This window comes from Carcharodon carcharias, chromosome 21, assembly GCF_017639515.1.
Source record: "Carcharodon carcharias isolate sCarCar2 chromosome 21, sCarCar2.pri, whole genome shotgun sequence".
In the NCBI taxonomy this organism is placed as follows: domain Eukaryota; kingdom Metazoa; phylum Chordata; class Chondrichthyes; order Lamniformes; family Lamnidae; genus Carcharodon; species Carcharodon carcharias.
Genome location: NC_054487.1, coordinates 33,384,745 through 33,410,698, shown reverse-complemented (window position 1 = coordinate 33,410,698; position 25,954 = coordinate 33,384,745). Strand labels below are relative to the sequence as shown.

The following is a 25,954-nucleotide window of genomic DNA, read 5'->3' as shown; positions in this document are numbered from 1 at the left end:
AAGCAGTTAGGGCTGGGAAACTGGAAATTATTGAAATTACATAGGGAGTCAGAAGAAGGATGTAGGTGGGAAGAGACTGGACAACGGGAGAAAAAATAGAGTCAAGAGAGGAAGAAATATGTTCAGTGGGCCAGGAACAGGTTGAAATGCTGGATCTACCAGGACAGTCGTGTTTATGGATTTTGCGAAGGAGATAGAAGTGGGCTGTTGGGGTTTGGGGAACTATGAGGTAGGAAGCTGTGGAGGGAATATCTCCAGAGGAGAAGAGTGTAGAGGGCAAACTGGCATGTCAACCACTGGTGGAAATTTGTGGGCTGGTCTACCACTGGTCCCACCTCCACGGCCTTTTGAGAATGGAGCATGTGGTGTCCCCTAGGGTTGGTACTGAAGCCTCAGGTATTCACTACGTTTATTGATGACATAAAAGAAGGAATGAAGCTGTATATCCATGTTCACTTATGACACTAAATTAGGTGGCACAGTAATTACTGTAGATGGAAACAGAAAGACGCAAAATGGCATTGGTAGATTAAGTAAATCGGCAAAACTACGTGGGGAAAGTGTGAGGTTATCCACTTTGGAGCTAAGAAAAATAGTTCAGAGGATCCACTGAATGGTGAGAAGCTAAGAACTGTGGAGGAGCAGAAAGATTCAGGGGTTCGTGCATAGAAATCACTAAAGACTAGCGGACTGCTACAGAAAATATTCATAAATGCTATGGGGCATTCATGGAGCATTAGCCTTTATCTCAAGGGGCTGGAATACAAAGAAATAGAAGTTACATTACAGTTATCTAAATCTCTAGTTAACCCACATCTTAAGTATTGCATTCAGTTTTGAGGATTCTACCTTTGGAAGAATACATTTGCCTAAGAAGGGATGTAGTACAGATTCACCAAAATAATATTAAGACTAAAAGGGTTAATTGAGGAGGAAGGTTGCATATGCTAGGCATGTATATCCTTGAATATAAAAGATTTAAAGGGTGATCTAATTGAGGTGTTTAAGATGATTAAAGGATTTGATAGGGTATATTGAAAGAAACAATTTCCTATGGTGAAAATGTCCAGAATAAGAGGTGGTATGAGGCTTAAAATTAGAATTTGGTCATCAGGGGTGAATTCAGGAATGTTCACGTAAAGGTTAATAGAAGAATGAATTTTCTTCCCCATTAGCTGTTGAGGCCAGATCAGTTAAGAATTTCAAAACTGTGATTGATGGATTTCTATTAGGCAATGTTTTTAAGGTGTATAGAATCAGGACAATAAAATTTTCAGTAAAATTTAACTTTTCTGTGATTTCCACATATTTTTATAATTTAGTTTCTCTTAATGCCTCTCCAAATTAATGTACTATCTAAGAAAATCATTATTTAATTTGGTGTAACAAATTACATGTATATTACAACCTGGAATTCAATTGGATGTAATATATCACAAGTAAATTGGCTAGGACAAATCATGCACATTACAACCCAGAACTGGATTGTGTTTAACAAATCACATGCATAATCCAGTCTGAAATCTGATTAGAGATGACAAGTCATATGGGCACTACAGCCCAAATCGGATTGGTTATGACAAATTAGTACATACCACAACCAGTTCAGTATCAAAGGTTTAGAGGAGTCCCATGAATAATTAACATTGCTCACAATGAAGCAAATCATCGAATATGTCATGGACACTTGGTTTTGTTATCAGGTGTCAGTGAAGTACAGTGTAGGTAGTATGGTCCAAAAAAAGTGGTATACACCACAGTTACTTTATTAAATCCAGTATTGAACTTAAATCTAATGCAGTATAACATTTAGGGTACTACAACCCAAGTATACCAAAGTTTCAGTAGATCAAAGCTTGGTGTATGTAGAGTCAACTATATATACTTAATTGTTTTTCAAGTTTAAAAGTTGTCTGAGGGATTTTTAAACTTTTCTGGGTTTTGGATAATTCCACACAGCAGGCGGATAGTAATGAACTGCACTGAAAATGGAAAGACAGTAAATGTGTGGGAGTAGATGTTCATGTGTGGTTTTTAAGCAACTGGCTGGCAGAGTGTAATCTATGTCATAAGACCCCAATTTACATATTAAAGGGTCTACCACCTGAGTCAGATGGGCATTCTTTCATAGGTCTTTGGAGTATATTGTCAGCAGGAATAGGGTGCTCATTCATAGCCAACTATTTTTGTGATGCTAGTACTGTATTTCCACTGGGCAGGAGGTCACAAACATCCTCAAAAGTGTTGAATTGTTGGCAGGCTAATTTAATTGTAGCGGTCAATTGTTCTGCATTTGATTATGCGAGTCCATTTTACTATTAATGCTCACTGTGCTTGATTAGTTAAGCCTGGGTGTGGACTTGGTGAAAGATAAACTGTAGACGTTGCTAGAAGCTGGAGCTGTAAGCATGGAACAGACATTTTAAAGCACTGTGAATAAAGCCTGTTACACGCATAGAAACTAGTGTAATCTCTGAATAGCTCTGAGGCATATAAAATACAAAACATTGATCAGTAGGCAAACTATGCCACTGTCATGATCACAGGTCTTTCTGTGTATGTATAAATCCTGTTTTCTTCACAGTCCTCTTAACTTTCTGTTCATTGTAGAATCCCAATTTGTGGATACTAAAATAGGGAGCATAGTAAATAATCCTGAAGACCTGAGGAAGCTGCATGAGGTTTTGAAAAGATGGAGTGGGCAAAAAGTGCATATAGTATTTAATCATCAGATGTGAGGTGACTTTCTTTTTATTTGTAAATTGGATGTAGGCATTGATGGCAAGGCAAGCATTTATTGTCCATCCCTAATTGCCTTTGAGAAGGTGGTGAAGGTACACCAACTGTTCCTGGATTTTGACCCAGTGATGATGGAGGGATGGCAATATATTTCCAAGTAAGGATGATATATAACTTAGAAGGGAAGTAGCAAGTGGCAGTTTTCCCTTGCAGCTGCTGCCCTTGTTATTTTAGGCAATAGATGTTGCAGATTTGGAAGGTGCTTTTGAAGAAACCTTAATGAGTTGTTGCAGTGCATCTTGTAGATGTTAATACGCTGCAGCTACAAGGTGCTGTTGGTGGTGGAGGGAATGAATGCGTGAGCTGGGGGATAGGGTGACAATCTAATGAGTTGCTATGTTCTGGATGGTGTTGAGTTTCTTGAGTGTTGCAGCTGTGTTCATGCAGGGTAAATGGAGAATATTCCATCACGTGTCTGACTTGTGCCTTGTCGATGGTGGACAGGCTTTAGGGAATCAGGAGGTGAGTTACTCACAATTGATTACTCAATCTCTGACCTGCTCATGTAGCCACAGTATTTATGTAGCTGATCTTGTTTATTTTCTGGTCAATGGCAATCCCGGGCCCCCTTACACCTCCTCCCATGGTATTTTTCAATGGTAATGTCGTTGAATGTCAAGGGGAAGTGATTAGACTCTCTTGTTGGAAATGGTCATTACCTGGCATTTGTGTGGCCTAAATGTTACTCTTCTCTTACTAGCTGAAGCCTGAATGTTGTCCATATCCTGCTACACGCAGGCATCATCTGATGATTGAACATTGTGCAATCATCACCAAATGTCCACAGTTCTGAACTTATGATTGAGGGGAGGTCTTTGATGAAGCAACTGAAGATGGTTTAAGCCAAGGGTTATTGCTCTGAGGAACTCCTGCAGACAGATCCTGGGATTGTGATGATTGCCCTAACAACAACCACAATCATCTTGCTTTGTGCTAGGTATGCCTCCCTTCCCACCAGCACTGTGGGTGTACCTACACTATATGGCCTCACCACACACCTTCTCAAGGGGAATTAGGGATGGGCAATACATGCTGGCCCAGCCAGCCACACCCACATCCTGTGAAAGAATAAAAAAAACTCCAGCCAGTGCAAATATTCCCATTGACTTCAATTTTACTGGGGCTCCTCGATGCCACGCTCAATCAAATGCTGCCATGATGACAAGGGCAATTACCCTCCTATCGCCTCTGGAATTCTGCTCTTTTATCCATGTTAAGATGTTAAGACCAAGACTGTATTGATGTCTGGAGCTGAGTGGTCCTGACAGAATCCAAACTAAGCATTGATGATAAAATTGTTGCTGAGTAAGTGCCCCTTGACAGCACGCCTTCCATCACTTTGATTAAGGGTGGATTGATGGGGCTGGATTTAATTTGTCCTGCTTTTTGTGGTAGGACATACCTGGGCAACTGTCCATGTTGTTGAATAGATGCCAGTGTTGCAGCTGCACTGGAACAGACAAGGGATGCAGCTAATTCGGCACACAAGTCTTCAGTACCATAGCTGGGATCTTGTCAGGATTGTATTCTTTACTGTATCCAATGCCTTCAGCTGTTTCTTAATACCACATGGAGTGAATTGAATTAGCTGAATTCTGGTGTCTATGATGGGCACCTCAGGAGGAGGCCATTAGAAAGACCATCCACTCAATACTTTTGGCTAAGTTGTTTACAAATTATTCAATCTTGTCTTTTGTACTGATGTGCTGTGCTGGGATTTGCCATCAATGAGAATGGGGATGTTCATGGAGCTGCCTCCTCTTGTTTTAATTGTCCACCACCATTCACAATGGGATCTGGCATGACTACAGAGCTTTGATCTGATCTGTTGGCTGTGGGATCTCTTTGTTCTGTCAATAGCACGCTGTTTTTGCTATTTAGCATATTTGTAGTCCTCTGTTGTAGCTTCACCAGATTGGCATCTCATTTTTAGGTACGCCTGGTGCTGTTCCAGGCATGCTCTCTTGCATTCTTCATTGGACCAGGGTTGGTCCCCTTGCTTGTTGTTAATCTTAGAATGAGAAACATACCAGACCATGAGGTTACAGATTGGAACAGTATACAACTTTGCAGCTGCTGACGGTTCACAACGCCTCATAGATGCCAAGTCTTGCGCTGCTACACCTGTACTAAACTTATCACGTTTATCACAGCTGTAGTGCCACATGACACAACAGAGGGTGTCCTCAGTGTAATGTTGGGTGTTCATCTCCACGAGGACAGAATGCTGGTCACTCCTACCAATAAGGTCCTGGACAGATGCATCTATGACTGGTGAGGATGAGGACAGGTAGGTTTTTCCTTTTTGTTCGTTCCTTCACCACCTACCGCAGGCCCAGTCTGGCAGATATATCTTTCAGGATATATCTGGCCAGCTTGGTTAGTAGTCGTCCTACCAAGCTACTGTTGAAGTCCTCCACCTGGAGTACATTCTGTATCTTTGCTACACTCAGTGCTTCTTCCAAATGGTGTTCAACATCGAGTACTGTTTCTTCAGCTGAGGGAGGGCAGTAGTTTGTAACCAGCAGGAGATTTCCTTGCTCATATTTAACCCAATGCCATGTGATTTCATGGGGTTTGAGGTCAATGTTGAGGACACTGTGAGCCACTCCCTCCTGACTCTATACCATTGTCTATGGGACAGCTGTCTCTATTTTGGCACCTCTTTCCACCCCCCCACCCCCAGGCCCCCTGCCCCCGCCAGTGGTGAGGAGAACATTTCCGATCCAACTGGGCTGATGGTGGTTGTGCCTTTGTTATACCTGATGCCTAAGTTGATGCAACTGTTTGATGAAATTGAGGCAATTTCAGAGGGCAGCTAAAAGTTAACCATGTAGCTGTCAGCCAGGACAGCAGATTTCCTTCCCCAAAAAACTTTAGTAAACCAGATGGATTTTACGACAATCTGGTACTTTAGCGGTTACTATGGTTTGTTTTTTAAAATAATCGAATAGTGAGGTTTCTGGCAAGAATAGAGTCAAGGTGTAATTAAGGTGTGAAAATTAAACTTTAGTTTGACCACATTGAGTATTGTACAATGTTTTGAGTTCTGCACTATAGTTGTGGCATGAGAGAGGCTACTGTAGAGATTTATTGAAATGCTGCCTTGAATGAGGAAATACATAGATAAAGAAAGAAAAATAGAGATATGCCAGTGTGCTAAAAAGTGTAATAAGACACCTACAAAAATACAATGCAGAATACTTGTGTAGCTGGCTTTATAGTGGAAAGTAGAAGTACATTCTCTCATGTGATGTTGGTTTCCACCAGTCTCATTGTTTAGTTTGATTAGGGGCCACAAAAACCTATTCGCTTGCAGCTAGTTTTTTTTTCCTTTCAACTTTTATTTTAAAAGAGGATCTATTGGCTCTAATCTTCTATTTTTGATTTTAAAATGAGAGAAAACAGTGAAAACATTTACATTAAAGCATCTGCAATATGGCCAAAAAGGCTGTTGTGCCAATGAATTGGGAGTTTCTTCATAGGTTTGGCTATAAGTAAAGGCTGAATGGTGGAGGCCAGCAGTGAGCATAGTAACCTTTACTTAAATTGTCGTTTCTCCCTCCAATTTTCATCTTCTTGCCTTTTATTAGTCTTGACTGTAATAATGGTGAAAATGTGCTTATTGTTTTTCACTTATTGGCACTTTGGTGGCATTGAGGTCAGTGCATTCCACTTGGTATTAATGGGGGTGGCAGTTTGGTTGATATATTCCACTTTGTATTATTGATGTGAATGTGGTGAGTCGTGTTTAGTGCAGGGCAAAAGATGGAAATGATTTGGGGATAAGTACACACTGTAGCTAGCAGCTTCCCTGTATGTTCCTGTGACTCCTTTTTTGGACTCTACTCATTAAGAACAGTTCACAGCAACCTGGTTGTTGCAACTTGAAGGATTGCATCGTCATTTTAAGTGTAAGCTAATTCGAGTATGAAGGGAACACTGACTAATGCAAAGGAGGATGAACAGCACAGCCTGCACCTCCAGAACACCTTATGATAACTTGTCTGAGGAATGGTACTGCTTGCATTTGTCAGAATATCTGCAGGTTGGACAGGTATATCTCCTTGATTATGGACAGTGCCATGATCTTTAACTGGGTTAGTTTCAAGGAAAAAGAGAGAGAAAAATATTTGGGTAATTAATTTCCTTTAGTGCACTGAACTGTTTCATGGTACCAAATAAGTTATTTATTTTTGGAAGAAGCAATCTCTTACCACAGTACAACAGAGACTGACTTCAGTTCACAAGTTCTCTTGCAGGCTGTGCTTGTTTTAGCAAGTGTATATTTTTTCATAGAAATGGTGTATTACCCTTTTGGGACTGCATTTCTGTATCACTTCGTATTGCCAAGAAGCAAAGAAAGAAACCAACTATCTTGTGTATCTTTTTTCCCTTTTTTGTAATGCGGTGGGAATGTAGTGTTATTTAACCGATGATTTGGGATTAACAATAGTTTTATATTTTGACAGTCCAGCTAACGCTAATGATGAAAAAAAGGATGCTCAAAGTGGGTCACACTCTCCCCGAAATTCTGCAAGAACTTCGATTCACTCTCAACCAAAATTCCTGTCAGACCACCCTATACTTCAGCGACAGAGGGCAGACACAGTGAAATCAAATCATGTTGCAGAATCTAGTCCAAATACAGAGGTTCAGCCAGCCAATGGACTCGTAGCACCACTTCCAACAGATTGCCAAAACAACAGCAGTACTGAAGCCAACATTTGTACAGCTGATTCAATGATGGACAACAAGCAATCAAACCAGAAACAAAAGACTGCTGCTTTGAATCTATTGCCATCTACAGATCTGTGCACAAGAGCAGTTGACCTCCATGCAGTCCAGTGTCCACATGGGAAACATGTAGAGGAGTCACAGAGAGAAACACACAACATTCTGGAATCAAAGAGAAGTTGGAATGGAGAAATCCAAAAAAAGGAAAACGAAAATGAAATGCATGCAGAAAAGAAGGTAATAAACCTTATAAAAGCTGATCCTGGGGAAACTCCCATTAAACAATGTAATTTATTAATTTGAGAGTTTGCTTCAAATGTTTGTCCATAAAGAAAATGCTGTACTATCATTAGGAATCTTCCCACCACCAACGCAAATTGTATATAATTATCCAAATTAATTTGAAGTGGAGGGGTGGTGCAGTTTAGGGTCAAACATCGATTTGTACACCTGCCCTACTTTACACGTTGACTGCAGTGGAGTATTAACTCTAGGCATTAGTTGTTTGAATGTGCAATTTACATGGAATAGTTGAGGCAAGTAGGATAGTTGAACTTAAAGGGGAGCAAGATAAATGCATTAAAAAAAAGCAATAGAAGGATAGGTTTAAATAAAATAGGGTGGGAGGAAGCTTTAGTAGACCATAGACTGGTTGGACAGAATGACCCATTTCTTTGCTATAAATTCTGTGAATTGTGTGCTGTTTACTCCAGTTCACATTGTGGTGACTTCCCCATTTTCTCTGCTACCCTCTCCACTTCAACCTGTTCCACTCCTCTTACTTCATTTTTATATATCACATTTGCTGTCTTCATTGAAACATTCAAGGTTATGAAGAGAAAAGCAAAATACTGCAGATGCTGGAAATCTGAAACAAAAACGAAAATTGCTGGAAAATTCAGCAGGTCTGACAGCATCTGAGGAATGGAATACGGTTAACGTTTCAAGTCCGTATAACTCTTGAGTTCTGATGAAGAGTCATACGGACTCGAAACGTTAACTCTGTATTCCGTTCCACAGATGCTGTCAGACCTGCTGAGTTTTTCCAGCAATTTTTGTTTTTGTTTAAGGTTATGAAGAGGCTTGACAGGGTAGATAATAAGGTTGTTTCCCCTGACTGGGGAATATAGAGCAAGGGGGCACTGTTTCAGGATAAGGGGCTCATCATTTAGGACTGAGATAAGCAGAAATTTCTTTACCCAAAGAGTTGTGAATCTTTGGAATTCTCTACCCCTGAGAGTTGCGGATGCTCCATCGTTGAATATATTTAAGGCTGGGATAGAAAGATTTTAAGTCTCTCTGGGAATCATGGGATAAGGAAAGTGAGCGGGAAAGTGAAGTTTTAGCCCAAGATCAGCCATGAATGGTGGAGCAGGCTCAACAGGCCTTATGGTCTTGTCCTGCTCCCATTTCTTATGTTCTACCAACACACCTGCCCACCCCCCCAACCTCAATGCCAAGTTTCTCCTTGAAATTTGCCCCAGGGAGAAAAAATCCACACCATTTGCAACTGTACTTTCAAATTCAGAATAAACCAGCTTTTGGTCCTCCATGGTACTTATACAGTTACCAGCCTAGCTCTAATGGAAGTAGCTTCTCTGTATGTATCTATCTATCCTATCAAATATCTTGCCAGTTAATCAGATCACACATTAACTTTCTCAACTGTTCCTTCACCTCCAGTTTTGAGGCCTTTGTCCTGACGAAAAGTTCACTCTTGCCCCATTCTAACTATTCTCCCTACTGGCCACAATCTGCACTTCTGCAAGCGCAAGGCAACAGGCTTGGGTGTATCTGACACACAACTGATTTAGCCATCCAATGCCAAGTCTGTCTGGACCACATCAAGTGCTGTTAGTCCTTACTGCCAGAAATATCCCAGGATCATCCTGTAGAGCCACTGACTTAATTTTTACACTATAAATTTGTTTCCTAAAATCCTTTTCCCTGCCTCCTCCAACTTAATGTTCAACAAGTACAAGGTGCTCATGGACCTCCTAGTTGCTAAGATTGAGACTATCTGTTCAGCTGCCTCTACTGCTTTCTTCTTGCCTAACTTTAAGCCTATTTCTTTCTAGTTCTCTCTGATAGCTTAGTGGGAATGAAATTAATGAGAGGCTAATGACTATCCATTTTCCCTCCTCACCGCCATGCTATCCGACATTATAAACAGTTACCTCTCCTCAAATATTGCTCCACCACTCTTGTAAGTAGCAAGGCCACATGAATCAAGTCAAGCAGGTAGCTGTGAATTTGGGAGGGAGAGATTTAGGTAGGAAAGGAGGGCAGAGAACTCTGAGGAGAGGGAGAAAGAGGATGAGATGGAAGTTGAAATCACTGAGGATCGAAGTTACTCAGCATGAAAGCTGAGGGACGAAAGCAGAAAAGCTACTTGGCATATCACTTGGGGTAAAGAACAAGAATTTTAAATGGGAGGTATGGTGGGTGGGACAAGGTGTGTTCAAAGGACAAGTTGCCAGAGGAACAGGGGGACAGCCCAAGGTATAATTTATATATGAGAGCTACACCATCATTATAACGGTTTAATCAACTTTGTTTGAATTTCTGCCTTTGGGTTTCCATCCATGTCACAGTGTCAAAATAGATCTAACCAAAGTCACAAATGATATTCTGTTGCTGTGACCTAGTGGTACATTGTCCCTTATCCTGATCAATCTTTCTGCATCTTGACATGGTTGACTGCACTATCCTCCTCCATTGTTTAACTCAGATGGAATGCCCTCACATAGTCCGATTCTTCTATCTAATCACAGACCACACTTCTCCAGCAACGGTTTTTCATTCCAATCCTGCATCACTACATCCATAGCTATAGCAACATAAGAACAGGAGTATACTATTCAGCCCTTCTTGTCTATTTTAAGGTCATGGGTGATCTATTGAATCACTGCCCATAGCCTTTTAGGTGGGAGAGGTGAGATTTCCAATATTCTCGTGTGAAAATAATGCTTCCTGATTTCACATCCAACTGGCCTAGCTCTAATGGAAATAGCTTCTTTGCATCCATCTGTCCTCGCAAATATCTTACCACTTAATCAGATCACAGCTTAACTTTCTAAACTTGAGGGAATACAAAAAAGGTAATGAATCCTGCCCTCAAAATTAATCTTCTAAGCCCGACATCATTCTAGTGAAACAAACAGAAAATGCTGGAAATTCTCAATAAGTCAGGCTGGTGGAGAAAGTTAACATTATAGATTGAAAATCTTACCTTGAGGTGGGGATGGGATAAGTGATTTGACACCCTGAAAAACTCCCATGGTCACCGACTATTCCAGACCCTTTGCTGACTATTCAGTTGAGCTGAACTTGGTGGTGGCACCACCATTTTTTAATGAATACCATAATATCACCTGCTTCTTCGCTTGCCTTTTTCTCTCTTCCACCCTCATACTGAGAAAGTAGGAACACAGGAAAAGTAGAATTTTCCTTTACATTTTCCTTTTTTTTCAAATATCCAACAACAATTAAACTGGAGAATGAGATTACACACACATGATTAATTTTCAGTGCTAATGAGGTTCATTAACAGTAATTAGCACTTAGCACATCAGAATCTCACAGATTAGGTTTAATTGAATGTACATGAACCTTAAATGGCTCCAAATTAGGGTCATCATGTCACTTTAAATTGGCTCTAACTTTCTGTGGTGAGTTTAGTTGGTATTTACTGTGCAAGCAGCAACTTCACACCATGTCAATGCATTTGAATAATGAGCCAGATTGTGAGGTCCCATTTTCATGCAGTTAACAATGGGGTGGTGCATTATTTCCATGTTCAATCGTGCATCTGCCCTTGTCTGATAATCTTTTAAATGAAAATCAAATCAACAAAATTGGGATAAATCAGGCACAGCCCCTAATTCAGGTCAGCTGTAAAACCAAGGACAAAAGTTTAAAGGAACCTTACAAACTTTAAATCAAAATGTGATTAAAGGGGTCAACAAAACACCCCAGTCCCCGCGGTGCCCAACGAGCACGGAAGGCCTCGAGAGTGCCAGCAGACACCGCGTGCTCCCTCTCCAGGGACATCCGGCAGTGAACGTAGCCGCGGAAGAGGGACAAATAATCGGGCGGGACTCCCCCGTCGATCACCCGCTGCCTGGACCTGTTAATGGCCAACTTGGCCAGACCCAGGAGCAGGTTCACGAGGAGGTCCTCCTCCTTCCCGACCCCCTTCCGCACCGGGTGCCCATAGATCAGGAGCGTGGGGCTGAAGTGCAAACAAAACATCAATAAAAGGTTTTTCAAATAACTAAAAAGGGAGTGCAGCCTACAACACCCTATGTATACATGGTCCACGGACTCCACAAGACCGCAAAAAGGGCACGTGTCCTGAGAGTCCGTGAACCTATGCATCCTCTTATTATAGGGGACTGCTGCATGCAACACCCTCAACCCAGGTCCCCGATAGAAAGGGGGAGGACACCTCCGTAGAGGGCCTCCCAACGGGGGCCTCCGCCGCCGGACGGCAACAAGGCACGCCAGGGCGTGTCCGGTCAACGGACAAGGGCGAGAAAATGGAAGGTGTGCAGCAGCAGTCCATACAAAAAGCCCCTCTTTGCCGTGCCAAAAGGCACGGAGGGCATGTCCCCGAGGCGGCTCATATTGCAGGGCACCAGCACCCGAGGGAGGGTTCGGGGCTTGGGGCCAATGTGGAATTCTGTCCGAACAGGGGAACGTTCAGACGGAAGACCACCGCGCACCTGGGCCACTTCAAGACCCAAAATAACGTCGGGTCCGAGCACGACCGTTCTCAGATCTTGGATGGCATCGGCTGCGACCTGGACACTCACAGACGCGCGTCGCGCCAACTCCTGCGGGAGCATCCAGCCCAGTCCTCTGCCACCCAGCACGTCCCCGATCCTGGTCACCCCTGCGGCCACAGCCCTCCTCTCCGCCAACCACTGAAAAGGACGGAGGGGCGGCTGCCCTTGTCTGATGTTCCTGTAGCATTTGAGCATGTATAATGATGAATGCCATCAGCTGTTATCTTAACAGATTTGAGCCTAAAATACAATTTAAATACAAATTGCATTCCTTTATAGGAGACAAATGAAGAGAAGCTGTATAAGATTGCTAATGAGCTTCTGCTAACAGAAAAAGCTTATGTCAGCAAACTTCATCTCTTAGACCAGGTTAGTGATGAAAGTGTTAAGTATTTGTCTTTCATTTCTTTTGCAAGTATGCTTACTGCTGTTGTTTTGCTTATTTATCTGATCATTATTATACCACTGTCTGTAGGATCTTGCTAAGCACACATTGGCTGTCACGTTTCCTATATTTCAATATTGCCTATACTTCAAAAGTACCATTGGCTGTAAACCACTTTGGGGTGTCCCGAGTTAATGAAAGGCTCAGTAAATTCAAGACTTCCTTAATTTTTTTTTCTTGCTCTTGAATGAAACACTTGGGATAAAACTGAAAATTTACAGGAAGCATTTATTTACAAGGTGCACCTCCTTGCAATTCTGCTAGAGAGTCATGAATTGCAGAGGAAAATGATCATTTTCCTTTTGGATTTCTTCATTTAAACTTGCAAATTTTTTAAAAAATTGCCTTGTAATGGCTTGTGGATTCTTTGACTGCGTATTGTTGTGCAGTGCAGAAGGATTGCAATATGGAAGAAGAGCTAATTAACAAGACAAACTCAAACTGTTTTTTTTTTGCTTTTGAGAATTATGATTGCAATTCATTGACTCCTGCTGGAAAGCAGAAGTTGTCTGAAGATAGAACTGGGTACATGTGGTCTCTTCCCCCAGTGTTTAATTAACTTGCGGAAATTCCCTGTGAGTGCTCATAAACGAAGAATTAGATTGTCAAGACGACAGGATCCATAGAACTATACTACAGCAAGATTCAATGCGCACAGTAGAGAAATTTGGTGGAATGGGGTATGAGAGGAAAAAAAGAGAGAAACCTTGATGCCTACTTTAAAGTGTATTCTGGAGAGCATTTTGGTCATTTTGAAGATTAAAGATGTATAATCTCCACAAATACAGACCTGTAAAGATGGTTGGGGTTGGCATAACAACACTGGTAATAGGGGATTTAGCAGCTATTTGTTTGTTTTGTATATCTTCATGCATACTTTTCCCTTTGGGGAATTTTAGGGAAGTGTTGGAAGGATTAGAATGCTGATTACCGAACTGTTTGAATCGTGAATGCTCCTTCCGTGGCCAGCAAGTCCTGCAGTGGGACTTGAACCTAGAGCTTCTGGCTCACAGGCAGGGTTGCTATCTACTGAGCTACAGGATCTCCATAGCAGCTGCTGTGAGGATGGAGAGAAAAGCAGTCTGGTTGAAATTATTAAGGCAGCAACATAATATTTGGCATCTGCTATCACCCAGCAGCTTAATTTGAACAGTTAGATGAAAGGGCTGTTTAGGCAAGTGAAGGTGACTTTTAAGGGTTTCCAGTGTGCCTGGAGATAATTAGCCAGACAAGGGACAACCTGTAGAGAATGAGACACAACTTCCTAGAAGTAATCAGTGGTTGTTCCTTAATGTGTGGTGGATGTGATATTGGATTTAATCTTTAGAAGTTCACCAGAACTGACTAATAACCTGCAAGCAGCGTGAACACTGAGTTGTGATAAACTTTGTATGGTTATGTTTGTGTGACTTTGTGATCTTCTGTACCCATGAAAGAACTAACCTCAGTTCCAAATGTTTCTACTTCTGACACTCTTCAAGGAGTCTATACACAATACTTGCCCCAAGGCTACTTTAGATTGGTGTTTGAACATTGAAACATAGAAACATATTGAAATTAGGTTTCTGATGTGCGGCAGTGGGAAACGTGGCCCAACATTGATGAGTGGAGTGGACAATCGCAAACTGGTTTCAAAAACCAATTTTTGGCCTTCTTGCCATATTGTCCACTCATGCTCGCTACCAATGGGACCGGACAATTCTACCCTGATCGTTTAAAGATAATGTTCAACAGATAAAACATTCTCGACTCTTGCTTCACAGCAGTAGCCTGAGTAATACCCAAATCAGCTGCAGCTGCACAGCAACCCAGCCATATTTTTAAAACCTCTGTGTCTGAATATTTACAAGATAAGTTTTCAGGTGCAGTATTAATGGAATATATTATGAATACCTCACAAGATAAGTGGGGCTAAATATCCGCTTGCCTGTGTCTGTAAAATATTAAAGCCACCTGCTTTGTGGGACCTTACTGAATATAGACCTACCTTTTTTAATATAAACATTTATTGAGCACCGTGAGTCAAAACTAGCTCTTTATTTGATTTGTTCTGCAGGTTTTCTGTGCTAAACTGCTAGAGGAAGCCAATAGCAAGGGTTCCTTTCCTGCAGAGGTTGTCACCAAAATCTTCTCCAACATTTCATCCATTTACACCTTCCACACGCAGTTCTTGCTGCCAGAGCTGGAAACCCGCATGAATCTCTGGTAAGTCAAAAATGTTCTTGTTTTGTTATTTTTTCCCATTAACTTTAACAAAGATTTTTTTTTTAAATGAAAGGCTCACTCATTCTATGTAAGATGGTGCACTGCAGTTTAATATTGTAACTCATCATCTAGCAATGAATTACCAGAAAGTGCACTGTACATTTATGACACATCAGGTTTTCCTAGGAGAAGGAAAAAGGACTTTGACCATCTTCTCCTCCCCCATAAATATTGACACTTGCTGCTGTAGTGTCCCCAAATACAAGCAGTCCGTTTGCGCTATGCCAAGTGCAAATTCTACATGCACAATACTAAATAAAGAATGTTAGCAAAATGTATAACCATGTAGGAAACATCACAGGAGCCAAATTATGTCCTCTCCAATATACATGCACTCCCTCCTTGATGGTGATCTGCAGCAGAATTTAGCCCTTGTCGGGCAGGCTCAGCGAGGACGGGTGGGGGTGGTCAGGAGCCAACCGCCACCCGCGTTCAAGGCCGGAAGACGATTTCACGCTGGCAGGCCAATTAAGGCCTACCCTGTGTGAAATTCTGAGTGGCAATGCTCCGTGCTACCTGTTTGGGCAGGGGGAGGAGGCTGAGCAGGGCGAGTGTGCACTTGAGAATCTCCCTGAGGCACAGAGTTGCCCCGGGGGATGAAGAGTTTTCCAAAAAATAATAAAGAATTGAAAAATGCTATAAAACATGTCTGCTCGTGTGACTCTGTCACATGAGCAGGGGCATGTTATTAATTAAATTTTTATTTTATTTTTATTTGCTTTTGGAAACATCATCCCGTCTGTGGATGAGATTTCCTAAAAAGTGCAAAGGCCACTTTGTCTTTTTGCTTGCCCGCTAACCGTTTGGTTGGACAAGCAGCAAAAAACGTAAGTTAATTGAGACTTTAATGAACTTAACAGGCCTTTTAATTGTCGGCGGGTGCGCTGCTGATTCCTGCACCCACCCGCTGAGGCAAAAATTTTGCCCCTGAAATTGGAGCCAAACTCGATGCCCCATTGCTGTTCAGGGTAAATCAGCTAACTTAAAACAAACAAAGGATCACACCTGAGATTTTCCAGGTCTGAGTAGATCAGTGTCGCAGATATCTTACCTTCTGTATTTAATGTTGTTGATATTGTGTTTTTGAAGTGCTGTACGTAAATGGAAGATTTTGAATGGATGACAGTGTAAGATATAAAAACATATCCTAAGTTTGACCAGAGCAGTTTTAATTTTGCTTCATCAATGACCTCCTATCCGTCATGAGGTCAGAAGTGGGGATGTTTGCTGATTGTGCAATGTTCATTACCATTTGCAACTCCTCAGAGACTGAAGCAGCGCATGTCCATATGCAGCAAGACCTGCATTCAGGCTTGGGCTGATATGTGGTAAGTAACATACGCGCCACACAAGTGTCAGGCAATGACCATCTCCAGCAGGAGAGAATCGAAGCATCTCCCCTTGACATTCAATGGCATGACCATCACTGAATCCTGCTCTATCAACATCCTGGGGGTTACCATTGAAACTGAACTGGACCAGCCTTATAAATGCCATGACTACAAGAGCGTGTTGGAGGCTGGGAATCCTGAGGTAATTAACTCATCTACTGACTCCCAAAGCCTGAAGACACATGACAGGAGTGTGATGGAATACTCTCCATTTGCTTGGGTGAGTGTGACTCCAACAAAACTCAAGAAGCTCGACACCACCCAGGACAAAGCAGCCTGCTTGATTGACACCCCATCCACCAACTTAAACCTTCACTCACTCCACCACAGCAGCAGCAGTGTGTACTCTATGTAAGATGTGCTGCAGCAAATTACCAGGGTTCTTTTGACAGCATCTTCCAAATGCACAACCCCCAACACCTAGAAGGACAAGGGCAGCAGGCAGAAGGGAACACCACCACCACCAGCAAGTTCCCATCCAAGCCAACACCAACCTGACTTGGAAATGTATCGCTCTTCCTTCATCATCACTGGACCAAAATCCTGGAACTCCTCCCTAACAGCACTGTGGGTGTACCTACACCACATGGACTGCAACAGTTCAAGGCGGTTCACCACAACATTCTTAAGGACAAATAGTGAAGTGCAACAAATGCTGGCCTTGCCAGTATTGGCCACATCCCATGAAAGAATAATGTTGTGACGCAACAGATGATGTGTGCCAGGCAGATCAAATACATGAGGGAAACTTGATCGCACTATCACAACAATTTTGCAATTTCCATTTATTTCGAGATACATGCACTGAATTCATAAGTAATAAGTCCACCATGACTTTTAGAGATATTTATTAAAAACTAAATTAAAATATTTATTAACAAAAGAAAAGGTTTCAAGCACATACATAGTACTTCAAATTACTACTACAATAACTCCTAAAATTCCTTTAACCTGACTCCCAGTTACACCCCCTTTAGGGTAACGGTCCAAAAACAGATTTTTGCTTTTAAACAGATCCAGCAAATTTGCACACTACAATGGACAGTGGAATTCAAAATGGCTTTCTCCAGCTTCAATTTCTGTAGACAGCAGGGTAATGCACAAATACTGGAGGCTTCATTTAGGCTATTTCACACACTTCTGTTAGATCTCACAATGCCTTCCCTTGCCACATACCCTCATTTTCCTTCATAAACGTTTCTCTCTTTTTATGGGCAGAATCTTTCCATTGGCAGGCATGCACCCAACCTGGGCGGGAGTAAAATAGTACACGATGGCGTTGGGCGAGCGTCCTGATGCCATCGTGCACGCTCACGATATTTCGCTCGGCAGGCATGCACAAGAGGCAGCAATGCGCCCACTGATAATTGAGAGGCCTATTAAGGCTCTTAATTAATTAAATGGAATTTTTCACTGCTCATCCAACCGTTCAGTTGGTGGGTGGGCGAATAGGCCAAGTGGCCTTTGCGTTTTTTGCGAAACCTCATCCATGGGCAGGATGAGGTTACAACCAGTGATTTAAAAAAAAATCAAAACTTATTTTTAACATGCCCCTGCTCATGTGACGGAGTCACATGAGGACACATGTCCCTTATTTTTCCATTCATTATTTTTCATGTTAAAAATCTTCAGCTCCCTGAGGCAGCTCTGTGCCTTCAGGGAGCTTTCACTTACCACACCCGTGCGCATGCGCTGACTTCCACACTTGCCTTCCTCTCCCCACATCCAGGCAGTGTTGAGCGTTTCAGCGTGTGATTCACATTGGCTGGCCATTAATTGGCCTGCAAGCATGAAATCACAGTCGGGGCCTGATCATGGGCAGCAGTCCATTGCGTGGCCGCTCCCGGGCCCACCCACCATACCCACCCGATGAGGGGAAAATTCTGTCCAATATGTAAATTCTATTGTTTCCATGGCCAGGATTTTCCTGTTGGTGAGCGGAGGGGTGGGGCCCGCTCGCCGACGCATAAAATGATGCACATTGACATCAAGCGGAACTCCCAACGTCATCCCACCCCATTTAAATTTTCAGGAAGGCGGGGGCTCAGCAAAATCGTCTGCTGGCCCACCGACCTGTCAATGGCCAATTGAGGCCATTGATAGTGTCATTAAAGTAATTAATGGACCTGCCCGTCCAACCTTAAGGCTGGCGGGCAGGCCAGGAGCCCCGGCAGGCATTGGAAAAAGCATGAAACCTCATCCACGGGCGGGATGAGGTTTCATGTAGGTTTTTAAAAATGTAGTTAAAGTGTTTTTAAAAGTTATGGACATGTCCCAACTCGTGACAGTGTCGCATGAGGGGACACGTCATGGAATTTATTTCTCTATTTTTAATATTTTTTAATGTACAGCTGATGTTACTGAGGCAGCACTTAGCTGAGGGACCCCCCCCCCCCCCCCCCCCACCCCACCCCCCACCCGCACAGGGAGCGTATAGTGCTTCCATGTTTGACGTCATGCTGAGAGGCCTTAATTGGTCCGCTCACGTAAAATGGCATCACACCCCCAATTGGGGGTGCCGATCAGAGGCACTCCTCCGCGCGTTCGATCTTCAACTCTCTCCCCCCCCCCCCCCATTTGTCTTTGGAACTTTATCTTTCTCATAATATAAATCTTTTCATGTTGCCAATATTCTCATTAACCTCGTTAAAATTCAAACCTCCCTTCATCTATCTAAAAATGCAAATTCCCTTCACACCTTACGTGCTAAGACCCCAACCATGTTTACCTACTTATCAAAAGGTGTAGAAGTGCCTTTAAAATGTTAATTTCAACTTGCAACCTGCTTGGCTACAAAATGTAATTAAATTACTCACACATTGAAAAACACAACTCCCCCCAACCCCCATAAACCTACTTTAGAATAAATATTATACTTTCATGACAATTTTTTAAAAAAAAAGATTCATGTCAGTGCCCTGGTTGACTGCTCTGGGATGTTTAAAGGAGCATTTTTGCTGAGGGAAAACACTTGTGAAAGATAAGTATTGTTTCAGCGTCTTAATGATGTAATTACAATGTAGTTGCAAAATTATAAGGCAGGACTACATTGAGAGCACAAATTTGCATTAGATGTGTTAAATGGCTGAGTGCACAATTTGTATAAAAGGCAAAAAGTGTCATTAAAGGAAACTGCACTGCTTGCCCTTGTCAACCTTCTTGTGAAGAAAGTTGCTTGTTTAGTTCAATTGTACCCCGCCACTCCTCTCTACCATGTAATTTGGGTATACCACCTAGTTTTGTCCTGTTATGCACATGTTCAGTGTTATTAGGACTTAATTGGTTTGTATGGCTTTATGACTCTGTGTGCCCTACAACTTGGAATGTACCTTATTTTTGGACAGTATTTTGGTTTGATGATGAGCCTCAAGACACAAATTAAATTGCCAAGGGGAGGAGGGCTCAGGTGCAGGCAGGGGATCAAACCCCCAAGAAGTGACATTGCGCCAGGAACCTGACATGATCTTACCCACTTCTAGATTTGACTCGGGTTGGTTTGCAGCTGTGCAGAAAACCCCCATTAACTAAAGGAGCAGCACTCGCTGCCTTTTCCTCAGTCACATGCACTCCACAAAATAGAGGGGATGGTGCCAAGATCTATTCGGATGTGGCAAGACTCCCAATACAGGGTTTGCAAGCAGAAGATCAGTTTGCTCGACTTGTGTGAACACCAGTGCCTCAGGAGCCTCAGGCTTTCATGGCAGCTCTTTGCTGAGTTCTGCAGCCTCCCAGAGCAAGGCATCCTTCCCAGTAGACCAGGAGGGCATGTATTGCCAGTGGAGACCCTTTGTCGCTTCCAATCGTGGAGAGCCCCCTCCCCCCACACACACACACACACACACACACACACACACACACACACCCCGCCGCCAAAACCCAGCTCTCTACTTCTTCCTGGAGTCCTGCATGCTACTTTATCTCCTTGCAGATGAGAGAGTTGTGAGTATGAGAAATAGATTGTATGGAGAGGAGGAAATTCCAGTACTTGTGCATGGCGACTGTGGGTTAAGAGTGAACGATGGCACAAAGATGAAAGTGAGTTAAGTGTTGGTTTTCAAACCTAATCTCCGGAGAGAGAAGAATGAGTGGAACTGCAAGGTGTATTAGCCTGAGGAGTATTCTAAAGCAGAATGCTGGGAAAGTCTGATTTTAGGGCTTGGCACCTGAAGGTGTTATGCCACTCATCTTTCACACCTATTTGCTCTCTATATCAATTACTTAGATGAGGGGATTGAATGTAGTGCTTTCAAGTTTGCTAACAGTACAGAGATGGAAAAGTAAGCTACGAGGAGGATGCAAAGGAATATAAACAAGTTAAGAGAGTGGGCAAGAAGGTGGTAGATGGAATATAATGTGGGTAAATATGAAATTATCCACTCTGGTAAGAAGAATAGAAAAGTTGATTATATTTTTGATACATGAGAGTCTATTAAATATTGGTGTTCTGAGGGATTTAGGTATCCTTGTACACTAATCTAGAATTAGCATGCTGGTACAGCTTCCTTGTTGATGCATCACCAATATGAGGCAATTTGGCCCTGTGTGCCAGGTAAAAAGTAGGAGGGTGGGTGACTGCAAAAAAACTTATTGCTTCTAGTGCAAGCGTACCATTCTAAGAAACTTTGACTAATGTGCTCCACTCTGCTTTACAGCATTTATGGTTAAAATTGGCTTCACAAAAATATGTGTGAACTTAAAATCGTGAAAATAGAAGCAAAAAAATTCAGATTCATTATGGGTTAAATTAAATCATTTTAACAGTTAATTATTATAAAATTTGCTGGCATTTTTTGCTGGAATTAAATAGTTTGTTATTAACATACAGATGTGTATTTAAAAAGTGCATCATTTATCATGCATATTTATGTCAAATCTTACTGATAATTAAATACATTTAGAATTTCTAGAATTTATGCCTTCAGTGCACACAGATTCGCTCAGTATGGTGCTGTGATCACTGCATCTTGATCTGGATGCCTGTCAATAAAAATGTTGTTCCTTTCAATTCTTCAAAGGCAAGATTTATGTGTCCTAAATCCAGCAGCTAAAATTTCTTATCCTTTTATCCAACTCTTGGCTCTTCAAAGAATTGATATCCTTGGCCTTACTCTTTCTTCCCATCTCAAATAGAACCTCCACATTATCTTTACAGCTAAAGCTGCCACTAAGAAGTTTAGATTCTTTGTTATGCCAAAACAGTTTTACTTTTACCTGCAACAACTCTTAATCCTTTCTATGCAGCCCAAACCTGGAATCTGCTCTCTCATTTGGGAAGATTCTTCTAATATCTTCTTCCAAATCCAAAATACAAGAACTGATCAATGAACTGATATACAATCCCCTGAGCTCTGTTTTTCTCTTTTATTGATTTTACTATGGCAGACTTATCACTCCCCCAAAGCTCTAACTCTGCTTTTTAATATGTTCCTCCTCCTCCCATCATTCTCACCATCTTGAAAACAAGATTCATCAAATGCTATCCAACCCAAATTCATTGTTTACTTCTACAAATCAAAATTTAAGACCCGAGATTGGCATCAAGTTGTCACAATTTCCTGATTCAATTTATGTTCTTCATTGCCTTTAAGTTTTAAATGCCACTTCATATAAGTTCTTTGAGACATTTTTGAAAGATGTTGTCAGGTCCATAAGTTCTCTCATTTACTCTTTCTCTCCACCCTTTCCTTCCAACACAATGGCCCTAAGCTTTTCATCTAAGTTTCAGTTTTTTAATGTGTTGTATATGTGTCCCTCCTTTAGGGGTTGTAAATCTAGGTGGATTAACACAAATTGTAGAAATGTTTAATCTAATTCTGCCCTGAATATAGCATATGTGTGTATGTAAAATAACACCAGTCTGGGTATGCCAAAGGACAATAAAATTTGGGGTTGAAATGAGGTTATTTAGCTGTTCAGGGATTACTCTCTTGTGGTAGAATCTCATACCAATCTTAATTAGAAACCTTAATGTTAAATTTCCCCATAAATAGTTAACTATTCCCTTATCCACTATACACATTTCTGAGGAAATCTACATTTTTGGATTTTTGTCTTGAGATTTTGTAAGTTAGTAGTTCTGAGGCTGACCTTTTGTCAACTGGAGATTGTAACATTTAAAGTACAGAATGTACCAAAGTTGATGCAGCATACCCCGCCTCAGAGCAGGGGTGGATATTAATAGGTCACACAGATCAGTTCAAGCAGCAGAGTGAATAGCAGCCTGTAGGAAGCAGACAAAGAGGAGGCTCGGTTCATGCAGCTGAAGTGCTGCCATTAGCTCCGTGCTGCTGAATGAGCAGCATCCTGTGGTAACCAGTGGTTGTTCAGATAACTCTGGAGCTGCAAGGGGCAGCAGAAGGTTGCTAGCTTTGTGCTGGTAAAATTGGAACTAAGAGAAGCCCAGGGCAGGTATCAATTCGTTGAAGCAGAAGTAAACAGCAGCTATTAGCTCCATGAAGTTGGGAGTTAGGGCTCAGAGAAGCTTGTGGGGAGTAGTGTCTGCTCAGCGAAGCTGAAGTGCAATTGTCTGCTACATGAATCTAGGAGCTGGGGGGAAAATCAAAGCTCTTGAGCAGTAGCATTCTGCTCAGAGTAGCTAGGGAGCTGGAATTATGCCAGTAACTAGCTGTTGGAGCGAATCCAGTGGGACACAGTCTCAGGGGAAGAGATTGAGTGACTGGGAGGTGAGCAGTCAATGAGGCAGTCTGAGTTGGAGAGGCGTTTAAGGGAAATTGGAGGCTAGATCTTTGATGAAATCCCAAGGAGGAAGTTGAATTTTTAAGAGTTTTTGTAACTCTTTGACATCTTGGTAGTTTGCTGAGAAAATTCACGGGATCTGTCTTGGCATTTAGCATGCATTTTGTGGTGCGTACAACCACAATTTGCCTGTTAATTCGTGTTAATTCTGGATATTAGGGTATAAAATAAGCTGACTTTTGTATAGTAAAAATTTTTCTGTTTGTTTAGAACTGTGGAATCCTGTGGCTTTATTCTCATAGTAAATACTTAGGATTTAAAATTTTCTCCAATTTAACCAAAAACGGTTACATGTCCATAACCGGATCATAACAAAATTTGGTTCTTATCTGGGACCGTAACATAATTTGGAGTGGGGGGGGTGGGGGTGGGATTACGTCTGAAATCGTAACACCTTCAACAAAATAATGCACACCTTTTATATTATTCATTGTCCTTGTTTAAAATTTTTCAGTAACAAGGCTCCCATCTCCTCAGTGACTTTATATCAAAATTGTGCTATGTACCTTTGAACCTCTTCAAGTTTTCTAGGCTGCATTTTGTGACAAAAATTGTACAGGATACAGCAGTTGTAGACTTGTGTTAAAGTGAATTTAACATTTAAATGTATTAATAGCAAATGTTTGTTCTTTTCTTATTAGTTCTGGGAAATTTGTATTTCATATCTAAAAATCCCCATTGTAACCCTGCCCTTGCTGTATATGCACGCTTGTTTGAGTTGCAGACACTGTGCTGCATAGAACTAAACTTTACTTCCTTAACAGGTTGTTTCAGCATGACTTTTTGTCACTAATTCTTCCAAGAATGTTTTTTTCAAATTTTGGACCTAAACATTCACTTTCCTTTTTTGCACGATGAGTTACACATCAGGACCTTTGTGTCACTCTTATTCTTACATGATTTTTGTGCATTTTTAATAAGCGTTCAAATTAGCCAATTTGTCATTTTTGAAAGATCGAATAATGGGCAGTAACAGAATGAGATCACAACCTTAATCTGTGATGTGTCACTTTGTAGAAGGTACACTGTTGAATTTCTAAGTCATTTTCATTATAAATTCACTGCTTGGGGAATCTAGAGCACCAAAACACATGGGGCAGAATTTTCCAGTCAGCTTGCGAGGGCGAGCCCAACACGCCGATGTGCTAAATGACACGCGATGACGTCAGGCATACATCCCGACATCATCGCGATATTTCGTTGGGCGGGTGCATGCTGGAGTCGGCTGCATGCCCGCCGGAATTTAAACGGCCTATTAAGGCCATTAAGAAATCATAGGCGTGTAAACTTAAAGCACATGGGATTGGGGGTAGTGTATTGAGATGGATAGCAAACTGGTTGGCAGACAGGAAACAAAGAGTAGGAATAAACGAGTCTTTTTCCGAATGGCAGGCAGTGACTAGTGGGGTACCATTGGGACCCCAGTTATTCACAATATATATTAATGATTTAGAAGAGGGAATTAAATGTAATATCTCCAAATTTGCAGATGAGCCAAAGCTGGGTGGGATGGTGAGCTGTGAGGAGGATGCAGAGATGCTTCAGTGTGATTTGGACAAGCTGATTGAGTGGGCAAATGCATGGCAGGTGCAGTATAATGTGGATAAATGTGAGGTTATCCATTTTGATAGCAAAAACAGGAAGGCAGATTATTATCTGAATGGCTATAAATTGAGAGAATGTGCAACGAGACCTGGGTGTCCTTGTACACCAGTTGCTGAAGGTAAGCATGCAGGTGCAGCGGTCGGTAAAGAAGGCAAATGGTATGTTGGCCTTCATAGTCAAAGGATTCGAGTACAGGAACAGGGATGTCTTGCTGCAATTGAACTGAACCTTGGTGAGATCACACCTGGAATATTGTGTGCAGTTTTGGTCTCCTTATTTGAGGAAGGATGTACTTGCTATAGAAGGAGTGCAGCAAAGGTTGACCCGACTGATTCCTGGGATGGCGAGACTGGCATATGAGGAGAGATTGAGTCGATTAGGATTATATTCGCTGGAGTTCAGAAGAATGAGGGGGGATCTCATAGAAACCTATAAAATTCTAACAGGACTAGACAGGGTAGATGCAGGAAGGATGTTCCTGATGGTGGGAGTCCAGAAGCAGGGGTCACAGTCTGAGGATATGGGGTAGACCATTTAGGATTGAGATGAGAAATTTCTTCACCCAGAGAGTGGTGAGCCTGTGGAATTCATTACCACAGAAAGTAGTTGAGACCAAAACATTGTATGTTTTCAAGAAGGAGTTAGATATAGCTCTTGGGGTGAAGGGGATCAAAGGATATGGGGAGAAAGCAGGAGCAGGCTATTGAGTTGGATGATCAGCCATGATCATAATGAATGGCCTACTCCTGCTCCTAGTTTCTATGTTTCTATGCGCCACTTGAGAATGTTGCCTGTCCAACCTTAAGATTGGCAGGCAGGCAGAAAGCCCAAGCGGCCTTCGCATTTTTCAGGAAACCTCATCCACGATGAGGCTTCCTGAAGCTTTTATTGAATAAATAAATAAATTTTCATAAATATAAAAACATGAACCCACTCATGGGACACAGTCACATGAAGAGGACATGTTTAAATAAATATTTTAATCACTTCTTTAATTATTTTAGTATCCATTCAATCATGCCTCAGGGAGATTGCTGCGCAATTTCATTTCGACTCTCCCTTTCGACTCTTTTGACTCTCCCTCCCCTGCCCCCTCCGTGCCCCCCCACCTCCCCCTGCCCCCACACACACACATGCACACACACACACAGGTAGCAAAATGGTGG

The 25,954-nt window shown here is 41.9% G+C and overlaps 1 protein-coding gene across 4 annotated transcripts in view; it reads left to right on the top strand.

The window, feature by feature from the left end:
* LOC121293108 (FYVE, RhoGEF and PH domain-containing protein 4-like) overlaps positions 1-25,954 on the top strand; it is a 335,511-nt gene that overhangs the window by 250,752 nt on the left and 58,805 nt on the right. For all 4 annotated transcript variants that reach the window (XM_041215765.1, XM_041215764.1, XM_041215767.1 and 1 more), the window contains 3 exons: positions 7,272-7,773; positions 12,606-12,695; positions 14,828-14,976. In XM_041215765.1, coding sequence (XP_041071699.1) covers positions 7,272-7,773; positions 12,606-12,695; positions 14,828-14,976 — 741 coding nt within the window. The remainder of the gene's footprint in view (positions 1-7,271; positions 7,774-12,605; positions 12,696-14,827; positions 14,977-25,954) is intronic.